We start from the raw sequence: 26,447 nt of genomic DNA on the forward strand, positions 1-26,447 counted from the left end.
AATGTTTCCTAAGTTATAGAAGCCATATAATATCCATTGCATATACGGTATTGACTTGTGCAGTTCTGTCCCCGATTAGAAATTTTGTTATTGCGTTACATTTTTAACATGATATTTCAGTTACTGTGACATGCTGTGGAAATATGTTACTTTAAACTAGTGCACTTTTCTTATGCAGGAAAGAAGCAAAAGTGATTTTAAAGTTAGCAATCTGTGCCAAAGTCAGCTTGCTTGGATGCTTTTCATTTATTGAATGAAAAGCCCAAGCTGTCTTCTGCACCAGATGACTTAAATTGGCTATTGTGATAGGGCATTACTTAACGTTACTTTTAACCAGTTTAAGCTGAACCAATGCAAGTTTTTATGTAGATAAGACCTTAGGTCAGAAGGTTGTTGGTTCATCTCATAGAGATTATTCTGTATTTCCTCTTAAAAAGTAAGTCATAGAGTGAAATCTGAAGTTATGATTTAAAATGTCTTGCATATCAGGACACAGACATTGCGAGAGGTTCCTCACACTCTCTCACATGCCATACCTGAGAGTGGAAAGTTTGTGTTATTTAGTAAGAGTGAGGATGAGAGAGAGAGAGCCAGTGCTTTGACATACTGCTATTATACTACTGACACACTACTGTTATATTTCATTTAAAATTATCTATATTTCACTTAAAAATATGACTCAAAAGCTGAGAGAAGGTCTGATGTTATTCTCCTTGCTTTCAGCCTCAAGAAACAGCTTCAAGGTCTCACACCTTCAAAAACAAGTCTTTTAAGAAATCCAGAATTTGTGGAATCTGCAAAGAAGTAATTGATAGCCAAGGCATTTCCTGCAGAGGTGAGTAACATATAATGTGTTGTTTACTTTCTTGCTGTGTAAAGGAAATCAATTTTATATTAATGTTAAAGTTTCTAGGAATCCGTGTTTCTGGCATTCCCCCTGGACTAAGTATAAATGTTACCTTGGTTTATTTCCTTCCTTTGTACAATAATGTTCCCTGCTTTTGTTGGGGAGTGGGGTGCAGTAGTAGGTAATTGGGCTTGTATAATGATGTGTTTTTATTGTTGTGCTATTCAGGCAGGTTCCAGAATAAAGCAATGCCTGTGGAGGCTCTCTCAGGAGCATGTGAGTGATGTGTGCACAGTGGGTGACAGATGCCTCTGGAATTCAGTCTCCAAATGAGGAAGTGTGTGAGCCTCATTCACTGAGGCATGAAGGTTTTCTCTGCATTAATTTGCAAAAACTCACAAGAGCAGCCATCTATTTATTTACTTTTCCAGCTGCATTATGCTCTGTCTAATCTTTAGTCCTTCAGTCTAATCACTCACAGAAACAATAGCGAGATCGTGCTCCCGGGTGTACAGAGACTCAGCTGCCTCTGGCATTGCTGCCTGCTCCTTACTGCTGTTTTCCCTCACTCTTCTCCCTTGCTGTGTAGAGTTGAGCGTACTCGCCTCTTCTCCGTGGGATACCTGTGGCGGAATTAAATCTTGGGAAAGCTCAATAGGTCCTTTTCTGCAAGTTGTTGAGGGTTAGGGGTTTTGATCCCTTGTACTGGTTTAGCCTGGTTAATGTTCAACTCCTGTTACTCCATGTTAATAAAACAGTCTCTATGCTTCCCGCATGCGTGGTTTCCCTCCTAGTAAGAGAATGCTATTGTTTCTTCATCTGAAGCGTAGTTGCTGTTTTCACTTAGAGGTGTTCGTACCACTTCCCAGTTCTAGATGGATCTCCTTCTTCCCTGCCCCCCCCCATATTCTTCAGGCATCTTAGGATCCCTCTGAGGGTTTGAGAGGGAGGTGAGAGATTTGGATCTGGAAGGAGTGTGGCCATTTCCTAAGCTAAGGTGCAGACTTTGCAGATGAGCAGCTAAATGTAAAATACCTCGCTTGTTCAGCATTACAGTTATCATCATAGGACTGGTAATTCTGTATGTATTTCTTTAACATATTTCTTCTGTCTGTCCTTCTGGAGGTTGGTTCCAAAGTTGTTAGGATTTAGTTGTTTTTGACTTAGCAGAAATAGAGTTGTTGGAAGGAAGCCTGCTTAGTGAAGGAACTGCCTGAAGACCCTCTTGATCAGGTTCAGTGTAAAAAGCGCTGTAGCAGGAGAGAATCACTACTTTGAGGGGAAAGGCCTTGGAGGTGGGAATAGAAAAAAATGTTTGCCGGTTTGCTCTGGATTTGAGTTCTCACAGCCCAGAGCTGGAAGTCGCAAATTCGCAAAAGCTGTGTCAGTGTGCTTACCTACCAAAGGTGTTAAGAGCTTTACCGTATGTCTTTTAAACAGGTCAGAGGTTAGGATGAGTCTGAGCAAGTTTTCTTTTTGCCCCATGTGTAATAGCTTTGGTTCAAATACAGAAACTAACAGTACATGCCAATGTAATTTAACACCTCTTTGGCTAGCATTTATACTTGGTTCAAAATATCAGGAAGAAAGCAAAATTCACATGTATTCAAACCATCAAGGAAAAAAGCTTTCAGGAAAACCAAAAAACCTGAGAAACTAAAATACTACAAGCAGTCCTACTGGGATCTCTCCAACACACTCCCCAAACCAATACGTTCATGGCTATGATACATCCATGTCCATATCTAAGTCTGTCTGGGGTAATTTTCTCTAGGTTTCTGGGTGCGATTTTCAGAAAGAGCCACTTGATAGTATCACGCAGCCCCTTCTGTTGATGTGAGCACCAGGCAGACCCACCATCCTTCCTTGGTGCTGGTACATTTTGATTGTTAGTTGCTTGATACTTACCTGTGAGATGGGAGCACCAGGAGTTGCACAGACTGAAGTGACGACTCCAAGTATTTCCAATTTAATAAGAACCCATTTGTATTTTAACTTACAGCATGGGCTTTATAAAGCAGACTTTTGGAAAAGATAGAACTAAAAGTTGTCTGTTCCCTTGCCAGCACTGCAGTACTTGAAATGTACCCTAGTACTGTGAAACTCTATTAATATGAAGAAAAATAAACTAGCTGTTTCAGAGCCAAATCCCGATGCTGCTGCTTCTGGTAAATTCTCCCTGATGTGGCTGAATGAAAGTGAGCAAGTTGGCAATGGGGGAAGGAGAGGGAGAAGAAAAGCCTTCAGTTAAGAAGAAATAAAGTTCCTTTGTGTATTAATGAGAAAATCTTGCTTTTTAACAGTTTCTCCTCAGAAAATAATAGCTCTTTGTACAGACTGCAGGTTCCTTCCAGACTGTAATATCTTATCAGTTAAAGGAAAGTTACATGTCAAGAGAAATGAGGGGAGGGGAAAGGCTCCAGATTGGTCACTATGTAGTATTTGCTGTTTATCTAGCAATGAATCATCTACTTGTTGTAAGAAAAAAAAGCCATAACTGGGTGTTGTGTTGGTTAGATAAGTTTTCATTAGTATGTGGCAGTCATTTTGGGGGTGTGTTGTTTAGCCCTGTCTTGCAAAATGTGTCCTTTGCTAGCAGCCAGGTCTGAATGCAGTGCCTAAAAGCTTTCTATGAAGAATGAATGATTGACTGAAAGGTACGCTTGAATGATGACGTCCCTTTGTCCTTGTATACTTCAGTCCACCTCAGGAAAGCATACTCAGTTACAGTGAATTTATTTTTAACAAGCTCTACAAAAAGAGTGGAAAAAGGGAAGGCATATTTGAAGAAGGGGAAGCCCCTGGCTGTCTCCCTGCCTGGTAAGCATGTTTGTAGCTGGCTGTGTCTCTGATGTAATTCTCAATTTGAAGAAAGGACAAACAGCTGTTGATTGATTTCTACAGTAGGTGTACATTCTGCAGTAAGCTGAGGACCACATGACTCCCCATGTCTCTTCAGCACTACCTCAGACTCAAATGCTTTTGAGCTCTGGTTCGATCTTTCCTGCAGTACAGTTCAATTTAATTCAGGGCTAAGCAGATATACATCCTAATCGTGCACATTCACATAGTTAGCCCAAGGGCTGCAGTGTTACAAAAGCCTTTTGATTTTATATTTTTTTAAGCTACTTACCCTAGGTATTGAATATTCAGTATTTTACTTTATTTGTAAACAAGCTGTCATAATGATGTAATTTCTGTATATTTTCCATGTGAATGTCTATTTTATTATGCATCTTTTATATATGTAAAATAGGAATTTCCTTTATATTTCTATTTTACTTTATTTTCCTTAGCTTTTTAAAATTATCATCTATCTTTGTTGTGTTGCGATCAAATGACTGTTAGTGCAGAACAGAGAGCCTTTTAGATGCTCTGAATCTTCCCAATCTCCAGAAAGTCCTTTTCTGGTAATGTAAAAACTGGAGACCAGATTTGGGAAATTTGAGCAGTTTTAAATAACACAGTATTATTTTCTAGCTCTTAGAGCACTGATGGGTAAAATAAGTATGAAGAATTGAAACACTTCATATTTCTGTTGATGAAACTCCCCTCCAGCTGACGATTAAGTTAACATGTTTAGGTGCTGCTAGTGAGGCTTTACATGCAATACAAAGCATTTTATGAACTAGATTTTGAACTTAAAGCAATTAATGTTAGTCTGAATGAACTGAGTATCTCTTTGTTAATCTAACCTAGCCATGAATGTGTTGGATTTGGAAACATGTGTTGGAGCAATCCCAGTAGGAGTGCTTGTAGAATTTTACTCAGTTTTTTTGTTTTTCCTGAAAGCTTTTTTCCTTGATGGTTTGCCTACATATGAGTTTTACTTTCTTCCTGATATTTTGAACCATGTATGTATGCTAGCCAAAGAGGTGTTAAATTACATTGGCATGTACTGTTAGCTATATTGTGAGCAGAGAAATGCTTGCCATGGTATTGTGTGCAAGCTGAGTGTAATAAAGAATACAATTCACCTTCTTAAAATTAATCTGTATAATTTCTGTCTTGTAAGTCATGTTAACATAAGGTCTCTGATTGGCTTTGGTACATAAGTCCTGGACTGTTTCCTTGTGCATGTTGTGTGAAGTGGTAGTAGAAAGTACATTTTCTCATCAAGTTACGATATCTGTGTTTAATCAAGAGCTTCTAGCTGCTTACAGATCATAGAACAGGATTTGAAGACAATTGGAGCTGGTTTTCTTCTTTAAGAAGTTTGATATTTTCCTTTCAAATTCACCTGCTTGTTTGTCATTGTGCTTGTGGTCACAGCTACTGATCCACTCCAACTAACACAAAAAGAGATTTTGAGTTAGCTGATACAAAGAATTCTCTGTATTTAATCAGATGTTCATTGCTTCTGGCAAGACAAAATATGTTTTTTGTATTGAGACTCGTTTGGAGCTGACAAACTGTTCTTAAGGCTTGTTTGTGCATACTGTGTGTGTAAATACATGCATATTTGATATGATAGCAGGTGGTTTTATATACCCTGTCTTTCAGTAACTGCTAAGTTCAGTAATAACATATTAGTATCTTAATAATGTGCAAAGCACGTCTGCGGTTACAGTTCTGGCAGACAAACTAGAAAGCTAGAAACGCCAAAGGAATTTGTATCCTGCTTGGGCCAGTGGCATTACACTTGACTGTAAATGGTGAAGCATGTAATGTGTATTTGTGGGGTAGGGGTGTTTGTGTCACCCTGGTTTCCATGGAGTGATCCTTGTGAAATAAGATCCTGTATTACTAGGTGCTTATATGGGTATATTATGAGATCTATCCATCTATTGATCTTATAATACATTATATATAAGATATATATTAACTGTAATTTGAACATAACTATAACATAACCATCTTATGGTTAATTATGGCAATAGGCATGCTCACATAATTATGTTAATATTGTAATGCAGGAGATCTTTGAGAGAATGAAGACTGTCATCAAATTAAAACAGTTTTTTCATCATATGCCTCTTGCTTTTTGCGTGATGTTTGTATGTACACTTACATGTTTTTTTGAGCACTGATCCAGCAAATTGTATTGCCTTCCCTGGGACGGTTTTAAGATAACTGCTTCAGTTAATACTTCTAAGATTTGTAGTGATGGATCTCTTGTATGTATGGCTCAGACTTGTCAAGAAATAGCAGAAAACGAACAAACAAACCAGAAAACCTTACTGTTTTCCTAAGCAATTAACTGCTAATTGCCTCCAAATTTAGAAGGTATAAGGACTTGTGAGAAAATGAGACCTAGAATTTCTTTTTGATAGCACTGTATGTTTTCAGTTACGACCAACATTTGATGATAAGAGAGACCGACAACTGCACATCACCAGGATATGCAGGCTGTAGGACCAAGGAGCGTGGTCTGTTGTTGGCCCTAGAGCAGATTAATAGCTTGTAGCTGCTGTGAACTCCAAGAAAGAGGGATTATGGAATGCCCAAGCAAGGTTGGGTTAGGTAGGGACCCAGGCTCTTGCCATAAAACCTCATTTGACTGTCAGCCTGTTTGTGAGAGGCATCTGGGAGGATGTCCAAGGGAGACTGCGTGAATTGGATCTAGTGGCAGCAGAGAAGTCTTTTTAGGAACCCCTCAGAAATGGGTGGATGTTGACCTGGGCACGAGTGACACTGAGCGTACTGTTCTGGGGAGGAGGAGGCTGCAAGGAGAAACGTGGACTGCAGCCCATCTGTGACACCAGAAGCCTGGGAAGGTCAGCCCCTCTTTCCTAGACAAAAGGCGCACACAGTAAATAGCAACTTCCACCAGATTAGTAAAATGTACTCTAATTAACACAGCTGTACAAGCTATGCATTCATATTTCAGCGCAGAGCTTAGATAGCAAAACATGGAAGCTATGTGCATAACAACAGCAAAGACATGAAAAGGAAGGATGAATAAAGACTTACTGGAGCATACAGAGATACAGAAGAAGCCACTGTAATTAGTAGGCATTACACAAGTGGTACATAAGCATCCTGACTGAATCTCCCTCTCTGGAGCTGAGAGAAGCTGTAAAATTGACATCCTTTGATGACATGTTGTTACCCCAGTGGGAACTGGGGGAGGAGTTTTGGCAGACATCTGTAAGGTAAGTTCCTACTAATTTAAAAATAAAAAATACACAAGGCAAAAACCTCTAGTGGAATGTTTAACATTCATAGCAGCCAAGCTGCATCACAGATATTAGATGATGTTTCAGAAAGTTGTCTGTAGTGGAAACATGAGTTCCTTCATTGTTTACTTCATAAGGACTGACTTAATCACTCCAGAATTTGATCTGTGGTTATAAAATTTATTTTAAAGTTAAAGTTCAAACCGCTAAGGTTTTGAAAAAGCTTCAGCTTCTGTTCATTACAGCTAATAAATTAAAAAAAAAAAAAAAAAGTGAAGTAAATGTGATACTGTGTGGTCCCCCATGCATTTTTCCAGGAAAACCAATGACTGCTATGTGATCTGGTATACCTGCAATTTTATAAACTTAGCCCACTTGAAGAGGACCCAAAATTCCTAAGGGTAAATTGAAATTAGAATTATCTACTCTAACCCAAAAATCTGAAATGAAATGCTACCATCATTAGAGTGTATAATTTGAGTGTGATGAACTTGATATGCCATGTGGGGAAAGGAACATCAAAGTAAATCTTGATGCATTTGGCTAAAACCTCGCACTTCTAATTGGCTTCAAAACAAGGAGGGGGGGAACTACCACGGGAGACAGGAATAATGTATAGGAAGATAAAGTTTAAATAAAGAGATGGGTGAAGCAGTCTGTTATAAGTAATGCTGAAGAGTTTGTTCTGGTACATGAAGAAAGCTTCAAGAAACTAAGCTGAGCTACAAACATAACTCCATTTAGATACATACAGGATCTGAACCCTGTAAATAGGTAGGAGAGGGAGTTGTTAGATGGTTTTATGCAGGGTCCCCATCTACTGTCAATAATGAGATTTTAAAAATACCCTTGGAAGACATGCCTACGACTGTATAAGTACTTGAAGGATCATGTTGATGACCTCTTTTGCATAGACGATATTGTTTTCTGTTTTGGTGAAGGTCTTTGTCACTTACATTTTCTGTAGGAGCTTAAGAACAGTCGTGAATCAAAACTTCCAGGCCCATTAGGTCTTATCTACATAATAAATAAGTTTTTAACAACATCAGCTTTTGAAGATCACCCATTTTAAGCCAATCTCTTCTTTTTCTCAGATCCTTGCTCTTAGCGTAATTTATGCAGGATATGTTTTCAAGATCCATCACAGGCATGGAAGCTTTTGAGATCTTATAGTTCTTGCACTGTCTGCAGCTGCGAGAAAAACCTGGAGACAGTCCAGCCATTTTTTTGGTTTCACGCGGGTTGCTGGCTACAATAAACCGTAGTCTGGTTGAAATGGTTTTGTGGATGAAATGTTTCAACATGGGGTTGTCTGTTCAGCTGGAGGGAGGAGGTCTAAAAATAACCTTTGGTTCCAAACTGGATTAAGGTTTAATCATTTCCTACCTGACTTGCAAGTGTAGCTTGAAAAGATGAGGAAAAAGTTGCTGTATGAGTGCTTTATTTTTAAAAATGTCAAAACGTTTTCCCTGTGCTAATGTTCTGCCTTTGTAACAGCATCTATGGGAAATTAAACAAAAAACCAAACAAACAAACACCACCCCACCCCACACCCCCCCCAGGAGTTTTCAGGATGCAGTTAAAATCATAAAGTTAGACTGCAAGTTCCAAAGGAAAAAAAAAAACCAAAACAAAACCAACCAACAAAAAAACCCCCTTGGTGGTCAAGTTTCTTCCTACAAGACAGGAAGAAGGTGGGAGTAAAGGAAAAGAATAGACATACTATTGCAGCAGTAGTGCCAAAATATTTTTCTCTCAATAAAGATTTTCCACTGCTGTTGTCAGCAACAGCAAGTGGAATATTTCATCTGCAGGAAAGCTTATTCACAACGCTCCTTACTGTATCGCCACCCCAACTAAAAAATGCTGAAGCTTTGCACAAATTTCCCATAGCTGTCTTTGAGCCTTCATCTTCAAAAACAATGTCTGCAGTCCCTGTCATGAAGTGCTGGGAGCAATATTCAGATGAAGAGACAATGGTTGGCTGAATATGAAAAAAAGAACAAAAGAAAATCTAGGAAAATGTTTGGGGCACAGGAAATGCACCAGCAGATGTTGTTGCTGTAGTGTGGCTGTTAGACTTGCGACATCTTTGGCATGTGACTGATAACGTCTTAAAAATAGAAGTGTTTACTTTTGCAGCTAAAGCCCAATATTTCCAACTAGAGGACACCCCCCATCCAAAGGTATCTCTGCCCCATGCAAAAGTGCGTGCCATCTTATTTTTAATGCTGCAGTTAATAATTTCCATGTGTCTGTTTTTCGTACCGCTTTCATTTTGGATCTTTATCTAGAGTTGAATTGTTGCAGAGCTGGTAGGAACAGGTCAGCAGAAAAGTGTGTGTGTGTCGGTGAGAGTTTTTTCTAATAATCTGATCACAGTGCTATTAAACCCTTGTCAAAATATAAATGGCCAGCGAGTTGCACAGTTCTCTCCATTTGGGACGTTTTGGTCATGGATGTCTTTCTCTACCAAGCTCTGACTGGAGAAGACCCTGTTGTGGTGGCCTTGCTATGCATTTGTTAAAACATCTTGATTTCGTTTCTGAAAAAAGGGAACCGTGTTTTCTTCAGGGCCAGCAACAGACCTGGGATTTTGTGTAAAACGTTTCCTGCAGGAGGGAGATGTTGCTCAGCAGTGGTATCACTAGCCTAGCTACTAAAATGGCTGGGCTTCCCCACTCCTGCGACACCCTGACACCCGTCTTTCCGTGGTATTAACAGAGAAGACTGGAATTGGGAACTATAAAAAACAAGCCTTGATTCCACAGATCTTTTTATATGCTTGGCTTAGATTACATTTTGTTGTGGATCATCAAGGACTCTTCCATTACTGTCAAAAAATAGCTGTAATAGCATGTGTCCGTTTTGGGGAAGCTGAGTTGGAGAAGCTGAGGAAAAGAAAGATCTTTCAAGCAGCTAGGCCTATGATTCAGTATCGTAATTTATTTGTCACCAGGAAGTTAAAAATGAGTATCGAGCTGTGTAGTATATGCTTTTGGAGGAAGTGATCTTTCTTAGGAATTGGTAAGGTATTAAACTGAGTTACATCTCTTAGATTCTCTATTGGTATGCACGTTTCTGCCCCAAGAGGATTTCTGAATTATCTTGTTTGTACCCTTGCCATACATAAAGTTGTTTAAAAACAAACTCACAAAAACCCACCATGGAGAATCACTTGATAGAAGCTGTGGTTAAGTGTGAGGTTGTCCTTATGAACTAGTCATGTTTTAATAATCACTGCATGTACAGTGTGACAGAATGTTTGTATGGAATATATTGCCATACTATATGTCCATTAAATGCTAAAATGTGACAAGGTGAGTAGCCCTTACTACACAGAGAAAAACTTAAACTCTTTGTCCTGGGAAACATAAATTATTCTGTGGTTAGTTTACAGAAGTACTCTCTTACTTTGTAAATACATTGCTACTGTTTTTCAGAGAGCGTCTTACATGCATGAATGTAAGAAGTAGAACTTTCATTTCATAAAAATTTTGGGGCTTCAGCCCGAAAAATATGACTCGCGATGCTTGTCCTTCTGCCTTTACCCTGGCAGCAGTATTGTTAACTTGCAGGAGTTAACACATCTTTATTTTGATGCAGAGAAGTGTCCTTTTTTCTTTTTTTTTTTTCTTTCTTTCTTTCTTTCTCCCCCTTTAAAAAAAATGAGTTCTCAGAGCTATTGTTTAGGAACTGTTTTGAAGTGTAGTAAATTGACTAAATATGGTTTGGCCTCCATTTCATTGCCAGCCAGCTTGGGACAGTTGTTCTTGGAACTGATGCCAGAATCCTTAAACACAAATTTGGAAAGTCTGGTATTTGACGAGAGCTGATGTGTGGGATGCAGACATTCAGCTGTTCAGTTGAAGAACTGAAGTAGCCTTGCCGAGTGTGACGTTGATTAAGTCCTCCGGAGTGTTTCAGGCACATTTTTAAGTTCGAATACACTTGGGCTGTAGTCCTGAAAAGAGCTGAGTGCTATTTCGCTTGTAAGCTTTGCCTGAAGAATGCCAGCATTCGGTAGAAGCTGCTGTTTGAGATCTTTTAACTGTAAGTTGCATGTATTTTCCTTATAAATTGATGTGCCGTGAGTATGCTCAGTTGTTTATGTGTTTTTGCATTGCATATTTGTTGCACTGAAAAGGCACGGGTTGCACGACTGTGGTGTAATACTGCTTTTTTGGCCTTAGAAATTTTCTGAAAGTGCATCTCTACTGTTTAAGGCTTTCCATAAAAACAGCTGGCATATTGAAATGTGATTCAGGCTCTCTGGCAATTTAATGATTGAGGTAATCTGTCTCTTTGCAAGTACTGTAAATGCTGAGGCAAAACCTGTCTTGGGCTGAGGGGGTGCAGCCATCCAGGCGGGATAGTTCTGCGAGGTAGTAGCATTAGCTGTGGTAAGACGAATTCTAAGTAACGAAATACCAAGCAAATTGATATTTCTCTGTGGGTGAGTAGTTAATTTGCTAGCGTTGGTGAAGGGATGTCTCACCGTTCATGACGTTAGCAGCTGTAGTGGAGAAAACCATATGAATTGCATTGTAAAAGGATGTGCCTGGAAAGGCAATGATGCTTCTCTCCACTAACTCTTCTACGCTCAGATACCTGGGGAGTTGTGGCTGCTGCAGCACGGCCCTTACTCCATTCACTCTTGCTTTATGTGCCTGCATCCTTCCTCATACCCAATTCATGGTCTTTTCTTGATACCTCCCTTTCTTTCAAATGCTGCTGATACTCGCTGCCCCCCCTGTGTGTGTGTGTGTGTGTATATATTTTTTTATATATATATTTTTTTTTCCCCTCCCTTCTGGAGAAGGGATGGAGCATGTGGGAAATAGAGGAGACAAGAAAATAGAAGGGCAAATCAATTTAAAAGTACTCTGACTTAACTCTTATCTGTACTTCAAAAACAACCTCAAAGTTTATTCTCATCACTCCGCCACAGTAGCAATAAAATTGTTGGTAGGAATTATCATCTAGCGATTGATAATTGGCTGGAGGTTAGTGATCCACGGTATACTTTCTTCCAATCAGTTGTTAATTCCTAAGCATATGCTAACAGCCTTTTTCTTTTTAGCTTTTTTTTTTTCTTTTTAGTTGGTTTTAGCAAGTGGTTGTATGTTTACTACAAACAAGACTTTTGTGGTTTTTGGAGTGTGTGTATATGTGTACATATGCATGTATATATTTGTGTACATATGTTCACACGTGAATGTATATTTGTAAATATTTATACACACACACACACATATAGATCTCTACATAAATAAAAATATTACCTTATTGGCAAATGAAAACTTGTGACACCTGCTGTACCTCAGTGGGACATACGTAGATTACATGAAATACTTTGAACGCTTGAGCATCTGGTAAATGCCAAGAACAGCCCATCAGAATGGGCTCAGTTGTTTTAAGTTTTGTTGTTCTGGGCAGAGATTTGGTCTACTAGTGAAATTCGGACTTGTGAAGAAAAGGGAATTGGTGTTACACTTGGGGATCCGTTTCTGTTATTGGGATGTAGCTGATGTGCCTTTTAGGAGCAACGTATGCAATGAGCAGTTTGACATTCATCCAGGAGGGAAGGGGGAGAATCTCCTTTCTGCTTCTGAGCACAAAAGAATGCTTTGTTTGCTCCCAGCATCTGGACAGTCAGTGATCTCATTTCAGTGTGCTTATTTCTACCCAGTTTTATTATCATAATCAGCTTTATTAGGCAGTGATGGAGAGAAGGTAATGACTTAACCCTGTCTAATCCATGAAAGTGCTGGATTTAGACATGAAAAGGGTATTTCTGGATGCTGAGGAGGAGTGAAGCTGTCTTTATGAATGAATCAGATCTCTGTCCTCAGAATGTTACAGATTTAAATACCTGAAAAAATACACTTTTTTTTTTTTCAGTCAGAGAGCTTTGCCTGATGTGTATTTGACTAATTACCTCTTGAGGCTTTAGTCTGTTTCCTTTGAATCTCATAAATATAGCAATGCTTTGTTTGTGAAGTGTTCTTCCTTTAATTATGTATGGAGTTTGTATGCCATATTTCTGTGTTGCTTAAGCGTTTGAATGGGATGCTGCTGCAAGACTCGGTCCTGTTGCTGTCCAGGCTAAACTCACATCTGACTTCAGTGCTTTCTTTCCAGCAAAGACAGTACTGTTGTGTTACACAAGAGCAGCAAACTCTGACTTTTCATGTACGTGGAAAGGGAAAACACTCGATGACTGCATTTACTTTTATCTACGTCTTTGGTAAAGACTTTGTGTACCGTTGGTGACATCCATGAATTGGTTTTGCATGAACGAGTAGCAAAATCATGGAAGTTCTTGTGGAATGAAATGTATTTCTGTTTTGTATTTGACCTTGCCCCCCAGAAATCCAGGCTGAAGCATCGGTAAAGAAGATGAGAACCTTGTCTGTAATATCAGGGCTTCCTGACAGATTTACTGTTTTATTCTTTACTTTTTGTGATTGTGTCTTTTTTTTTTTTTTAATTGCACCATTTTGCAGGAGATCTCAAAGCAGGTTGTAGAAGAAACAGTATGTGTGCATATTTTTAGAGCATCTGTTAGCCTTTCGCAAAGTCAAAGCTAATCATGCTGATTTAAAGTACGGGTTCTACTAAATACGCAGTTCCGGTGCATGAAATCACTTAATGATTTTAGGCATCCCCCATGCTGTCACACAAGAAAATGAAGTTTTTCCTCATGGATTAAAAGCCATCTTCCATTTGATTTAAGGTTAATAGAGTTTGTAAGTGGCATGTGGTTATTGATCATTATCAATGCTAACAGATAGAGCAGTGTATTTGTGTGAACACTAATAAATTTTTAGAATAAAGAATCTTGTTCCACTGAAGCATTATGAAGAAAGAACTTGTTCCTAACTTATACCTGGGGAAAATAAGTGAACATAGCACCTGCAAGATTGCATGAGAAAATGGGTCAGTAAGCCTTATTTTTTTTTTTCCCTGAGAAGTGGCTGGAGCATGAGGGTTTTTCATTCAGCAGTCAATGCACTTCAATCTGAAACGGGCATGGTCATGTATTTGCTGACCTCGCATCTTGGTAGTTGTATCTCCCCTGTTGGGTCAGGCTGTAGAATATCTTTCTCTTGGGAGAAACACCAAGAAATGAGCATGGCTCTTGGCTTCAGTGGTCTAAGGTTAGGCCCTAGGTAATCTTCCAGCTAAACCTCTGTGGTACTGGTCTTGGAGATTGAATAAGAAAATTTTTCCTGAATTTAAAATACAATTTAGCTCACAGTAACCCAAAGGATAGAGACTGCATGGAAATAAAGTAAGTTTCAAAGTAAAGAAGGAAGTGCATATAAATGGAAAATCTATTAAAACCAGCCTGTGTCAGATTCTAGCTATTATGCTGTTGCATTATATTTACGTCGCTGCTCATCTGGGCACTTTTTAAGTTAAGTGCTGTTTTCTGAATCTAAACTTGCTAGTATGATTCATCCTTTCCTGCTTTTAGGTCAGCAGGAATTTAAAAGAATTCCAGTGCTTAACTCTTGGAAGTAATCTTTGTGACACTGTGTAAACTGAATTTCCCAATCAGAAATTAAAGTCTGAACAGTCATGGTTGCTTGTGAGTTTGAAGTCACCCTGCTTTTCCTAGGTTTCTGGAACTGCTGATACGACTAAGATTCACAGGTTACATTGGGAACAATTTGATCTTACTATCTGTGTTATTTAGATGGTAATGCTTCTGGTGCATGTGAAGATGTAAAGGTAGGTGTCAAGATAATCAGCCCATGAAGTTTAACCAGACATACGTTATTGTAAGCTGATGGAATGCACAAATCTGATAACACTACTATAATTAACTAATCTTTGAGGAATGAGCAAGACCTAAATGCATTTCTTTTTAGGGGTTTTTGTTTTGTTTTGACGTATGTAAATACTTTTATATATGCAGTCTTGAGTTTGGCCAGATCTCTAGTAGAAAGCTGATCTAAAGAAATGGAGGGGAGAATCCACCCACCCTTTACTCATATATTTTATTTGCTTTTGTTTTAGTTTGCAAGTATGCCTGCCACAGGAAATGTGAAGAAAAGGTAAGCATATTTATTTGCCCCCTTCTTGCTGTTGATCCACATGCATTTAAAGTTGGGACTACAAAAGCTGTATCAACTAATTAAGAATAAGATGATTATTAAATCAGATGCCTAGCTGTCAAAAAAGAATGTTTTTTTTTTCCTAGGGTATTGTTCTTGCCGTTAATAAAAACCAGGTCCCTATGTAGCCAAAACATTTGCACCAGTGGTTGAGTTTCTCATTCGTCCCACAGGAGGACATGTTTCAAGTTGAAAACAGCAAGTTAAGTGGGTGAAATACAAACCACACAGTTCTACCAGGAAAGAAGAAAATGTATCTGAGTGAATAAGGTGTATATATGTATATGCACACACCTATATGCGTATACACCTGTGTGTGTGTATATATGTATATATACACACAAACACGCTTATATATATGTAAAATTTTTACAGCAACAGAGATTTAAAGTCAAACTTTTAGTAGTGGATTATGAAAAGTATAAGCATATTATTAATTTATTTTCAGTGTCTGCTGGGCAGTTTCTGCCCAGTTCAGTTTCATTACTATGTTTTTGTTAGTTTTTAAAATCTCTGAGTCTCTTCATACAAGGTGAGATCAGTACTTCCATGGTCTCAGATGACTTAAAATTTCCCCATCCCTAGATTTGTGTAAATCAAAGGCATTTACAGAGTGTTGCAGTCTAAATCTAGCAGTCTTGGAGGGCTTGGCTTTATTTTACCAGAACCACCTTCCTGGGATAATATTACCTGCTTTTAGTTAAAACTTTTGATTAGTACTTGCTGTCTATGAAGACAGCATTTTTTTTTTGGTTAGAGCACTGAGATTTTGGAGACCACAGATCTAGGCCTACTACCTGTGTTGTTGACTTGATGTTTGGCCTTGTGCAAGGATTTGTTTGTTTCAGTGCTTCCAAGAAATATGACTAAATTCAAGAGAGGAACCCCTACTTAGTGAAGAACTCTGAGATTTGTCAGGCCATTTGGGGAAATTCTAGTAAATACAAGTGTCAGTTGGCTGCGCATCTCCCATTTTGAGTGAAAATGGTACTTGTGCATTTGAAAATAGCTGTGTTATGTGGTATGCTGAATAAATGCAGAATTTTGGTTTTTAATGAAATAAGATGATAAAGTACATGCAGTGGTAATTAAGTTTGGAAGTAAGGTATTACCTTTAGGAGGTTTTCATCAACTATATGCATTCAATAATGATTAGTAATAATATTATAGTAATGGTGGTCTAGAAGTAGGACAGACAGATGATGTAATTGATCCCTCTTTGCACAGTAGCTTTGGTTCTCCAAATAGCACTTGCAGTATGGACTTCTGCCAGCTTCCATGGGGAAGAATCTGGTTTGTTGGTAACATTGGTAGCTTGCAGGTTTGCTTGGGTAGGTGCTACATAGATGTAGAGTTTCCAGAAGTGATGGTATGTAAATGATGCCGGAGACTGTGCTAAGAAATTCTTTAAGCTTGTTTTGGAGACACATGATTTCATACGTGGGCCATATGTTAAAACTGGGAAACTAGATTTCAACTAGTATTTCTGCTCTCAGGCATTTTGGTGTTGAGTGTTGAAAAGAGTAACATACGGAGTGCCAAAAGTATATAGTAGCATAACTATCATCGAGATACTGGGATATTTTATAGTTTTTAAATAATTGAAAAGAAATTACTAGCATGTATTAGAGAAGACAGAAAAATAAGGTATGGGAACATGCCCAAATTTAATAATGAATTATTTCTAACAAGAGGCTTTTTTCTGATTTTCAGAGAAGTATTAAGCCAACAAGCAGCTTAATTCAGAATTTTTCTCTGAGTCTTTTCTGACTACTTACATGAGGCTCACAGCAATGTTGTATATAATCGTGTTACTAACATTGTTCATCCAGATTCAGATCTGAATTTGGCCTTTATTGCCTAAAATGTGTCTGTATTTTCATTTGGTTATCAGTTTAAGGCAGGAATGATTCTGGTGGTTTTTAAGCTGGACTGAGAATATGCTAAGACCATCTAAGGGTGTTGCAGGCAACCTTGAGGATACCTGTAGCCATAATCATACGCACTCATTCAGATCCATGTGTGTGGAAGGAGTTTCATGGACTCCAGCTGATCCACAAGTATCTCTTCTCCCTAGAATATATTTTACCTTGAAGACAAGAATTACTCCTTGCATTTTCTGTGAAACTACCCTGTCCACAGCTTGTGGGGAGTAACTATTTTTGCATTAGGTGAACATCCCCCAAGACAAAATGTGTAAGCAGTTTGTCAGCTGACAGTCACGTGGAAAGGGGGTGAATGAGAACAAAGAACGTTGTGCTTACGAGAACCTGTAGTCATTTTGGAAAAGAATAATGCGTCAGCACAGTAAAGCATTGCTCAGAAGACGACTGGGGTCATGAGTGTTCATAAAAGCATTATTAAGTGCAAGTCTAGCCGTAAAGCCCCATAACAAAACAGATAATGTCATAAATGTGTTCAGGTAAAAACAGCAGCTCAGGCCTCACACTGGCAACACTACAATGCAGGTTTTCAAGAGTTTGTCAAGACAGTACCGCTGTTATGCTTGCAAATGAAAAACAAAAATTTCTTGTTATATAAATCATCCATGAAAATAAACTTTATGCAGACCCGAAAATAAAGTGGACTCTGAATTTGATCAGACGGTACAAATGAAGGAAGAATCATGTTTTGGAATTGTTCAGGGTGTGAGCTGCTGCCTTGTAGGATGAACCCTGAATTGGTTCTGTGAGAGTTTTCCAGTTGCCCCTGACATAACTGAGTACAAAATAACAAATGCAGGCAAGTATTGTAGTATTATTTCAAAACCTAGAGCACAACTGGAAGAAAATCTGAAGTTACAAAAACAAAAGAAGCAGAGATTAGCTTGCACCAATTTAGGCTGTTGCATTTGGTGCCGTTATATCAGTTGCAGAAAGATAATAACATTTGAAATTATGTAGCATAAATCCGCTAAGTGTGTGGTGCGGATGGATACCAGCGTGAAAATAAGATGAGCTGTAAAAGAAAGTTACCCAAAAGCCCAACAAGGAGGAAGCGCCAAAAGCCCAAACTCCACTGTCTTGGAATTGTCTGTGGAAAGAAAAACAAAAAAAAAAAGTTAAGGTAGTGGATGTCTGCATATAAAACCTTAAGAGCTATATCCATCTCTGTCAGGTTACTGTTTGCAATTTAACCCCGAAGGGGAGGGCGGGTGCATGGCTGCAGGGATGAATTAATGGAAATTAAGGATCCACAAATTCAGAACAGATGTCAGGAAGCGGTATTTCATGCAGGGAGCAACGAATATGTGAACAAGTCTCCCAGGCAAGTTTATTCAGATGAAAAGCAGTGAGGTTACTCAGGACTGACGGGATCTGATCGTGTCCTGGGCGACAGCGCTCTGAGTGGGCTGTGCCGTCGAGGGGCTGGTCGATCACTCTGCTCTGAAGACGTCCCTCAACTCTCGTAGCCTGTGTGAACTCTCATCACCTATTTGTGAAACTGCCTGCCGCATCCCTGCCAGCGCAACGTCGGAGACCTTGGTGTGCACCGGGGCTGCAGAAGCGTTTGATTTCGGTGCAGCCTCTCGGGGCGGCTGTTTTGCCTGCGTACTGCTCCGTGGGGCTCTTCTGTGCCCATCCGCCCAGTTTCTGCGCACCAGTTTCTGTGGTGTGCGTGGGCAGCGCTGCGCTGGGACGGCCCTCTTGCTCTGACCCTTGGAAACTTGATATGTGTTAATAGAAAGACACATGGTTGTATGTGTAATGTGACTTTTCTAGTGTTCTGGCCATACGTACTCATGGTGAGGTGGTGTCCTGCTGACACGTACGCGTGCTCGTCAAGGAGGCCTGATGAACCATACTTTTCCGCATGTCGTTAGAAAAGAGAGTCTAAAAATGGTGCCCTGCTTGAACGGTACCGGGGTGGTGGTAACTTGCTGGACCATAGTGATGGCTCTTCTGATCATGGGAAGCCCTCATAAACTTGTCATTGACTTTGCGTAGATTAAGCTATTGTAATATATTTGGTTTCGCAGCAGGCTTATTTAGAACTAAAGCCAACCTTTCAAATTGTTAACATTATACTAGTGTATAATACTATCTCAGTTTACTACAAATTTTTTTTTTTTGTGCTGTAGTCATCTGTGCTTTTTTTTCTTTAAAGTGATGGGAGCAGAAAACCACTCTAGAGGAAAGTGTTTGCTATTCCTGTACTGTATTTTAAAACTCTCTTTAAAAGGCAATGTTTTTGTTTTCACTCTGAAAAACATCATAAGAATGAATTCTGAAGAATTTTGTTTTGCTGTACAAATCCGAGTTCATTTAGGTAATTACTATCTTGTATGGCCTCAGTCCCTGCGTGTTTAACTTGGCAATGTTTCTGTATAGCTATTTGTTCAGATGTACATATCTAATTAGCGTTCCCTGAGGTTTCTGAAGCTACAGCATGTCTAATGCCCCAGGGCTTTGCTCTGGATTTTGCTCTGGGAACTTGAGTCCCCTTTGTTTTGTAGCTTTGTCTCTGGGCGTGTGTCTCTGCATACGATGTAGGGAATACTTGTTTGTCCCACCACAAGGCTTTCACTTAGCTCTCTGTCCTGGGATACCATTTTTTTCATCTTTTACTCTGTCGGTTAGGTATGTGGTACAGAGCTGGGGCATTGAAAGGCATCATCTCATGACTCTAGACAAACTTTGTTCTTTGACGTCTAGGAATTTGAAAACCAGTTTCTATCTCCTGTCCTGTGGGAAGACTGAAAGCAGGAGGGGGAACCTCTTGACCGTATTTTCTTGACCTGTTTCTTGTATGCTAATTCTCCCTCTTGAGAACTGACTGATTTTATTAAGTTTGTAAGCAAATGCTTGAATTCTGTTACAATCAGTAAGCTTAAGTATTTGCTGAATCAGGTGTGATCTAGCTTTATGCCTTTGCCTAGTAAACATTGCAACTTAGTTCAACCTGGAAGATATTTTTGCGATGCTTAAGCCAAAAAGATGGGTTTTTTACGTAATACAGTTTGATTCTTTGCTAGTCTGAAATGATGCTTCAAAGAAACCAATATCATAGGCAGATGGCTCTATGGCTTTTTCCAGTTCCAGTAAGATTAATTTATTTATATGTGGGTTTAGTTCAGCACACTTCCTCCTTCACCTTTCAAGAAGCTGTCTTAGACATCTCAGTGGAGTGCAGATTTAATCCAAGCTTCAGAATTTTGTATTAATGGTCTAAAATCCTTCTTTAGACTGGTTTCCTGAGCTGTAGTGTGCCACTTGAATGCAGGTAAAGCTAGACCAAACAATTTATTACTTTCAAATACTGTAGTTTATTTTTTGTAGAGAAATAACAGATTTATAGTATGTTTTCAGCATTTCACTGTTTATAAAGCCACCAAAATTGTTTTTAATCATAAAAGATATAAACTCTGATGTGACACTGTCTACTACTTTTCTCAAAGGCAATGTTTTTTCTAATTCTTTTTTTCGAGGCATTTGTATCTGAGAAAATGTAATTCTTCCCTTGACCCTGCTCTTCCTTTTTCTTTAAACTGTTTAAGCTGTTGCTGATTCAAGAGGATTGAAAGAAGGCTCCCCACTGCCCCTAAGTCCATAGTCCCTTGTGACACCCTAATCTTTTTCTCTCTTAGTCTCTTTAACAGTCTAGGAAATATGAACATTATTACAGAAAAATGCATAGAAATAAACAAAAAATAACTTGAATTACTGTAAAAAACATGACTAGCGGCATTATAGAAGGGACAGTGACAGTAATCATAGCAATAAAATTTAGCAAGGAGTGATAGTTGGTTTCAGTCCTGGGTTGCCTGTTCAGCTTGTGTAGTGAAAAGAACGAACTTCCCATCTACCTATCTCTATATATCTGTATATATAGAGAGGCTAATATTGGTCAGCTATTTTCAGTTTGGAGATTTAAAGCAGAAACTGTACTGGCTCTCAGAAGGCTCTGTTGGCTTTTGTCACTTGGGTGCTTCTTGGACTGGTTTGTGAATAAACCTTGTGCTTAGTTGGGGCAGGCTCGTTACGGTTGTGAGGCTGGGCTCTGGCTCTTGCAGTGGATGGGCATACGGGCAGATACGTTGGCCCTGCGAGGAGAATCGGTGGCCCTTGGCAGTCCAGCGGGACACATACTCATGAGAGAAACATGGCGCACTGCCCTATGAAAATTTCTCTTGTGTGTTTTTGGAACAAAAAGGAAAGGTCCTTTTCACTTTTGTGTGAGGTTGAGGAAAAGAGGTGGCGTATTTTTTGTAATCCTTGCCAAGAGTTCCAAGGCAAGTCATGCAGACTATGGCTTCATGTACTTTCCTGAAATTTAGTTTAAACTCCCCAAATGATGACTAATGTAATAGTTCCCACCAGGTGGCTGACAGATACCCATGCTCATGTTCCTCCCCCACATGCGTCTGTAACATACACACACACACATGCAAACAAGGCAACTATGTGAGGTACTCTTTTTTTTTTTTTTTTTTTTTTTCCTCCAGTCTGGCTTCTCTATAAACAGAGGTCTGATGTAATGCACTGTAATTCATCGTAACCAGAATGTCCCCTGAACTTCATGAGAAATTCACCATTATCTGAATTTAACATTAGTGCACCCTGGTCCATCTTTTAAACAGCTCAGTTGACTGTTCAGAATTGAGTTATGGACAATGCATTCTCATTAGTCATATAATAACCAAAACTATATTTCATTTGGGTTTGTGGATTAGTTTCAGTTTTTCTACTACTTACGTAAATAATGTCCAAATGAAAAAAAAAAACCAAAAACAACCCCAACCACCTCCCCAACCCAAATATTTTACCTTTAGTTTTCTTTTATCTTAAGAATACTGACTTTAATTTTTGTTTTGCACATTTTCCTCTCTGCTTCTGTTTTTACTTTTATGCCTCCTATATCAGGAGTTTGGTTTAAATCTTAATCTCAGATGTGCACACTTGGCTTTCTTTGATTTTATTTTTTTTTTTAAGAAAAATTTGAAAGACTTTCTGTTTAAAAGTTCTTCACTTCTAGCTCCTCTATTGCACTGAAGTTATGTGAGCAGAAGGGTGGTGACTTCTCTCTCTGTGTGCGGTGCACGATATGTCCTGATTGCAGGATGCTACTTTATGGTTCATTGCTAAAGAGTAAAGTACGTAAAGGAGCACCTCTCTAGACTTCCATTAGCACTGTAAGAATTTTGGCTTGTAGTCCCAGGCAAAGGGATTGGGAAAAAAGAAAAATTAACTGAATTTAACGTAAGTGCACCCTGGTCCAGCTTGTTAGATTACTAGTTCCATTAGGAAGGTGAAGCCAGGGAAGAGACTGATAGCAGAAGTGAGTAAGCAGTGGGCTGGACTCTGAATTCAGAGTGGTGGTGAGGCACTTTCTCTTCAAATGGAAAAAAAAAAAAAAAAAAAGGCAGTCACTGAGGTTTCCAAGGTTACTGTGTTCTGCTAATGTCTGATCTCTGCTGCTGCTTCAATTACTGCACTGAAATTGGTGTGAAGGTTGGCCCAGTATGTTCACAGTGATATTTGGTCAGTTTGGAAAGGGAAGCAACTATATCTTGGATGTTACCATTTCTCAAACTATTGCCAATGCTCTTTCTTTTTGAGGGTGATAATTCTTTCTTTCTTTTCTATCTGATTTGCATGCTGCACCAGCTTGGTATTGAGGGAATTCAGCATGTGTATTCAAAAGGGTGGAAAGAATTCCCCTTTGAATGTTTGAAACAATACAAAATCAGAGCAGAAGCCGGATTTGCAAGATGTCAAAATGTGTATTACTTTTTAAAGAGATGGCTGCTACTTTGGTAGTGACAGTTTAAACACAGTGTTTCTCTTGAACTTTCTAACCTTGTTTCATACTTACACTCAGCTGCATTTCAAGCACTACAGATAATGTGTCAAACTTTCTCAGAAAAATAAAGGCACTTTTGGGGGAAGAGACACAAACAGAATACCACAAACTTTTCACCTGAATGCCCAGGGTTTGTCAATCATTACATTGTTCTTTTAAAGTGATTTTGAAGTAAAGCTCTTTTAGTTTTAAAAACAATTGAGGAACCTGGAAAAGATTTGCTTTGCTGAGATCAGAAAAATACTGTCAACTTTTACACCTTAGTTAATATGGCACTGTTGAAATTGTAGATAAAAACTATCATGACCAGCGGTGGACCAAATTGTGGTGATTTTGCTTCTCAAATGGGTTCACATGAGGGTTGTTTTTTGTTTTGTTTTGTTTTCTTTTAATTTCAGTATGAGTTCTCCTTAACCCTCTCAGATTTTGGGCAGAGGGATCAAGGACTTAAATGAAAACTTGTGTCATGTTGTTTCCAGGAGACAAACGTGTGAATGAACCTCTGCGGTTGATGCATTTTTGTGGGAATCCATAAATCCAAACACATTCAATAAGGCTGAAGACTTCAAGGATTTTTTTCTTCACAGGCAGTGGTTAGCATGTTATATTACCATGCATGCAACCCTTTCAGTGATGCCTGGCATTGGGCTAGAATAAAAATATTTGCTGCTGAAGTCCAAGGAATTACTGTATGAATTTTGTAACTGATATTTGCAGCTCAAAGGGGTCTTCAGATTTTTTTCTGATTGTACCCAGAAGCAGTATTTTGCAGATCCTCCTGTCTGCAAAATATTTGCCCTCTGTTAGATACAGTATCACTGTAATGAACTGTGTAATGAAGAAACCTTCAGATTCAACCAGAACTGTAAGCTACTGAGGGACATGAGGACTTGAAATTACTTTTTATGGGCATAAACCTTGCATTGTTTAAGTAGCAGAAGTGCTGTGCTGGAGCATTGTGTATTTGGCAGTTAATTTGCTGGGGCTTTCCAAAAATGAAAAAGTATTTTAAAGTATGCTAGTGTTTTTAGATAAGAACTCTCATTTAGACTTACTGTTTCAGATAGCTGGTTGTGTTGTGCAAGACCCAGCTGGTACATGTACAACTTCAAGGTTTGTTTGTTTCCTTGCTGATTTTCTTTTAAAAATAAATCTAGCTGTTGGCAAGGGGAAAAGAGGATAAGATGATGTTAGTGAGGGAAGGAAACAAAACAATTTCTGCTTTTCTTTGTTCACCACCAAAATATGGATAGGTTACATTTTTCATGACAGATGTGAACTTTCCACTGGAAAATCTTAGGACGTTTTAGAGGAGCTGGGCTGGTTTTTTGTTTGTTTTTTCCTCCCATGCCCTGTCCTGTTTTGGCTGATTTTGGGATGGACCTCTTTACTGGTCCAGTTATTTTCTGGCCAGCTCTGATCCTTTCTGTATAGATGCAGGAGATCTCACACAGACTTGCCATGTAACTTTTTAAGAGAGGTAGTAAGGCACTTGTCAGCCTTTTAAAGTGGGGTCAAAGAACTCAGGAATGATGCATTTTACATTGCTGCTGCTTGGAATGCTCCCTTAGGTCACATTATATAGTTCATGCCACATTCTCTCTGGGAAATGGGAATCAAGTAGCTTACAAGAATATACCACTCCTTTCTTTGTGAATTACTGTTATAAAAAGTTGTTTACTCTTAATGTACATGATGCCCTTAGCTTTTACACAAGAGGCATTGCTTTTGCATCCACTGTTACACCTAAAGGCAATAGCAACATCTTGAAGGGTGCTCTGAACATCAACAGTGGATGTAATTGGGTAGCAGGCAAAATGTCCCAATGATGTATAGCATTTTGCACCGTTGCTGTGTCATACTATACTGCTTTTGCCGGGGGTTTTGATGAAGAGTGCATATTCCTAGGAACTGGTTGAATTCCCTCTTGCAATATTGCATCTCAAAAAGTTGGAGCCACCCCAGCCTTAGATTGCAAGGAGTTGCCTTACTGACTTGATGGAAGAATGGAAACTGAGTTATAGACATCATCATTAATAACCACAACTTTGTGGAAACATAGAATGAAGTGAGTACTATGTGTTTTGAAGGCTATGAGCTCCATCCCAGGAGAAGTCCTGACTGTTTTGTATCAGCAAGCTGAAGTGTCTAAGCTTCATTAGAATTTGCTTTTAGTACTTCTGTGTGATAACACAGCATTTCATAGTATTTTACTAGTAATTATTTCTAAAAGGCTGCTTCCCTTGTCTTGTTGTGCTGAAGAAAACATTTAAAATATGTCCTACAGTTAAAGCATAATAAAGCAAATTCAGTTTTAGTGAAAACCGTCTGTTTGGGAGAGCTAGTTTAGATGATAAAAAAATATGTATTTAAGTCTGTCATAGGGAGAGCATTCTGTACTCTTCTGTTGCATTATCTGTTTTCTGAATAGCTGGAAAATTGAAGATATATTTGGAAGGTACATGTTTAAGACTTTGTTTTCATATATTTTGAGAGGAGAGAAATTTGTTAAACTGACTAGAGGGCTGTGAAAGTTGGGACTGTGATATAAGAAAGTTGGAAATACTGTAGTAAAATTCAGGTCTTTCCAGTGCCTTCATGTCAGCCTCCAACAAAGCACGCTCAATCTCAAAAATGGGTGAACTGGGGCCTCGTAGAGGGACCCCTTCTTTACAACACAAGAATACATTTTGGTGGGAAAGTGGGGGGTTCCTCCTTGGTTCTCAACCCTTTGGGCTACTTTGGCCTCCTTTGGCTTGTTGAGCAGTGTGCTCCCAACAGCTTTCCCGAAGGATTTCTGTAAACTTCGTGCTGGGGAGGTCACTCGGCCTCTTTGACATGACTCTTGCAGACCTTCCGTCGGGGACTGAAACCAGGCCTGTTATCTTTGGATCGCCTGATTCAAAGAGCTGACTCTCCTTCTTGTCATTTAACGTGTTTATGCGTTAAACTGGCCTTAGTGAGATGCAGAGAGTCATCCTGCAGATGGATGGTTTTCAGCTCTAGGGAAATAAAACTAAAAAACAAACAAAAAGACCCCAAAAATCGTTACCACCAAGTCTGACATGTGACTTCTTCCTTCCTATCTTTCTGTGATGCTGAGTAGAAAAGACTGGCATTGCTGCCTTCTGGAGCCCTCCTCTACCACATTTCCCTCTTCTCTGTAATATCTATTAAGAAAAAAAATCACACCCCCGCCCTATTTTAACCTAAGTTTATTGTTTAAATAGTGCTTTTCTGCTGTCTTCAATGCTTCCCTTTGATGGGCACCTGTCTGTCCCAGGCGTTAGAGGCACACTGGAGGCAGTGAAACCTGTGGGCTGAGCAGCGATCTCTGCAGTTTGTCGTGACAAAGCTCCTGTCTCCTCCTCCTAAAACTTCTGATACCGGTGACTGTGTGGTGCCATTCGTGACCACAGGAACCGTAATGCCTGTAGCTCTTGCCACCATTGCTTAGATGTTGGAAGCAGACTGAAACCCTGAGAAATCACACCAACATATATGTTAAAAGTCCGAAATTCTGAGGTACAGCAGGTCTGGTGCACAGCTTGT

At 39.1% G+C, this 26,447-nt stretch overlaps 1 protein-coding gene across 10 annotated transcripts in view; it reads left to right on the forward strand.

The window, feature by feature from the left end:
* Positions 1 to 26,447, forward strand: part of TNS3 (tensin 3) — a 298,348-nt gene that overhangs the window by 119,044 nt on the left and 152,857 nt on the right. For 8 of the 10 annotated variants that reach the window (XM_041118287.1, XM_030041615.2, XM_030041616.2 and 5 more), the window contains 2 exons: positions 724 to 835; positions 14,995 to 15,032. In XM_041118287.1, coding sequence (XP_040974221.1) covers positions 724 to 835; positions 14,995 to 15,032 — 150 coding nt within the window. Of the gene's footprint in view, positions 1 to 723; positions 836 to 10,806; positions 11,020 to 14,994; positions 15,033 to 26,447 lie in introns of those variants that run through there. The other 2 variants (XM_030041621.2, XM_030041620.2) reach the window with 2 other exon arrangements.

The sequence above is a fragment of the Aquila chrysaetos genome, chromosome 18, assembly GCF_900496995.4.
Source record: "Aquila chrysaetos chrysaetos chromosome 18, bAquChr1.4, whole genome shotgun sequence".
NCBI lineage: Eukaryota > Metazoa > Chordata > Aves > Accipitriformes > Accipitridae > Aquila > Aquila chrysaetos.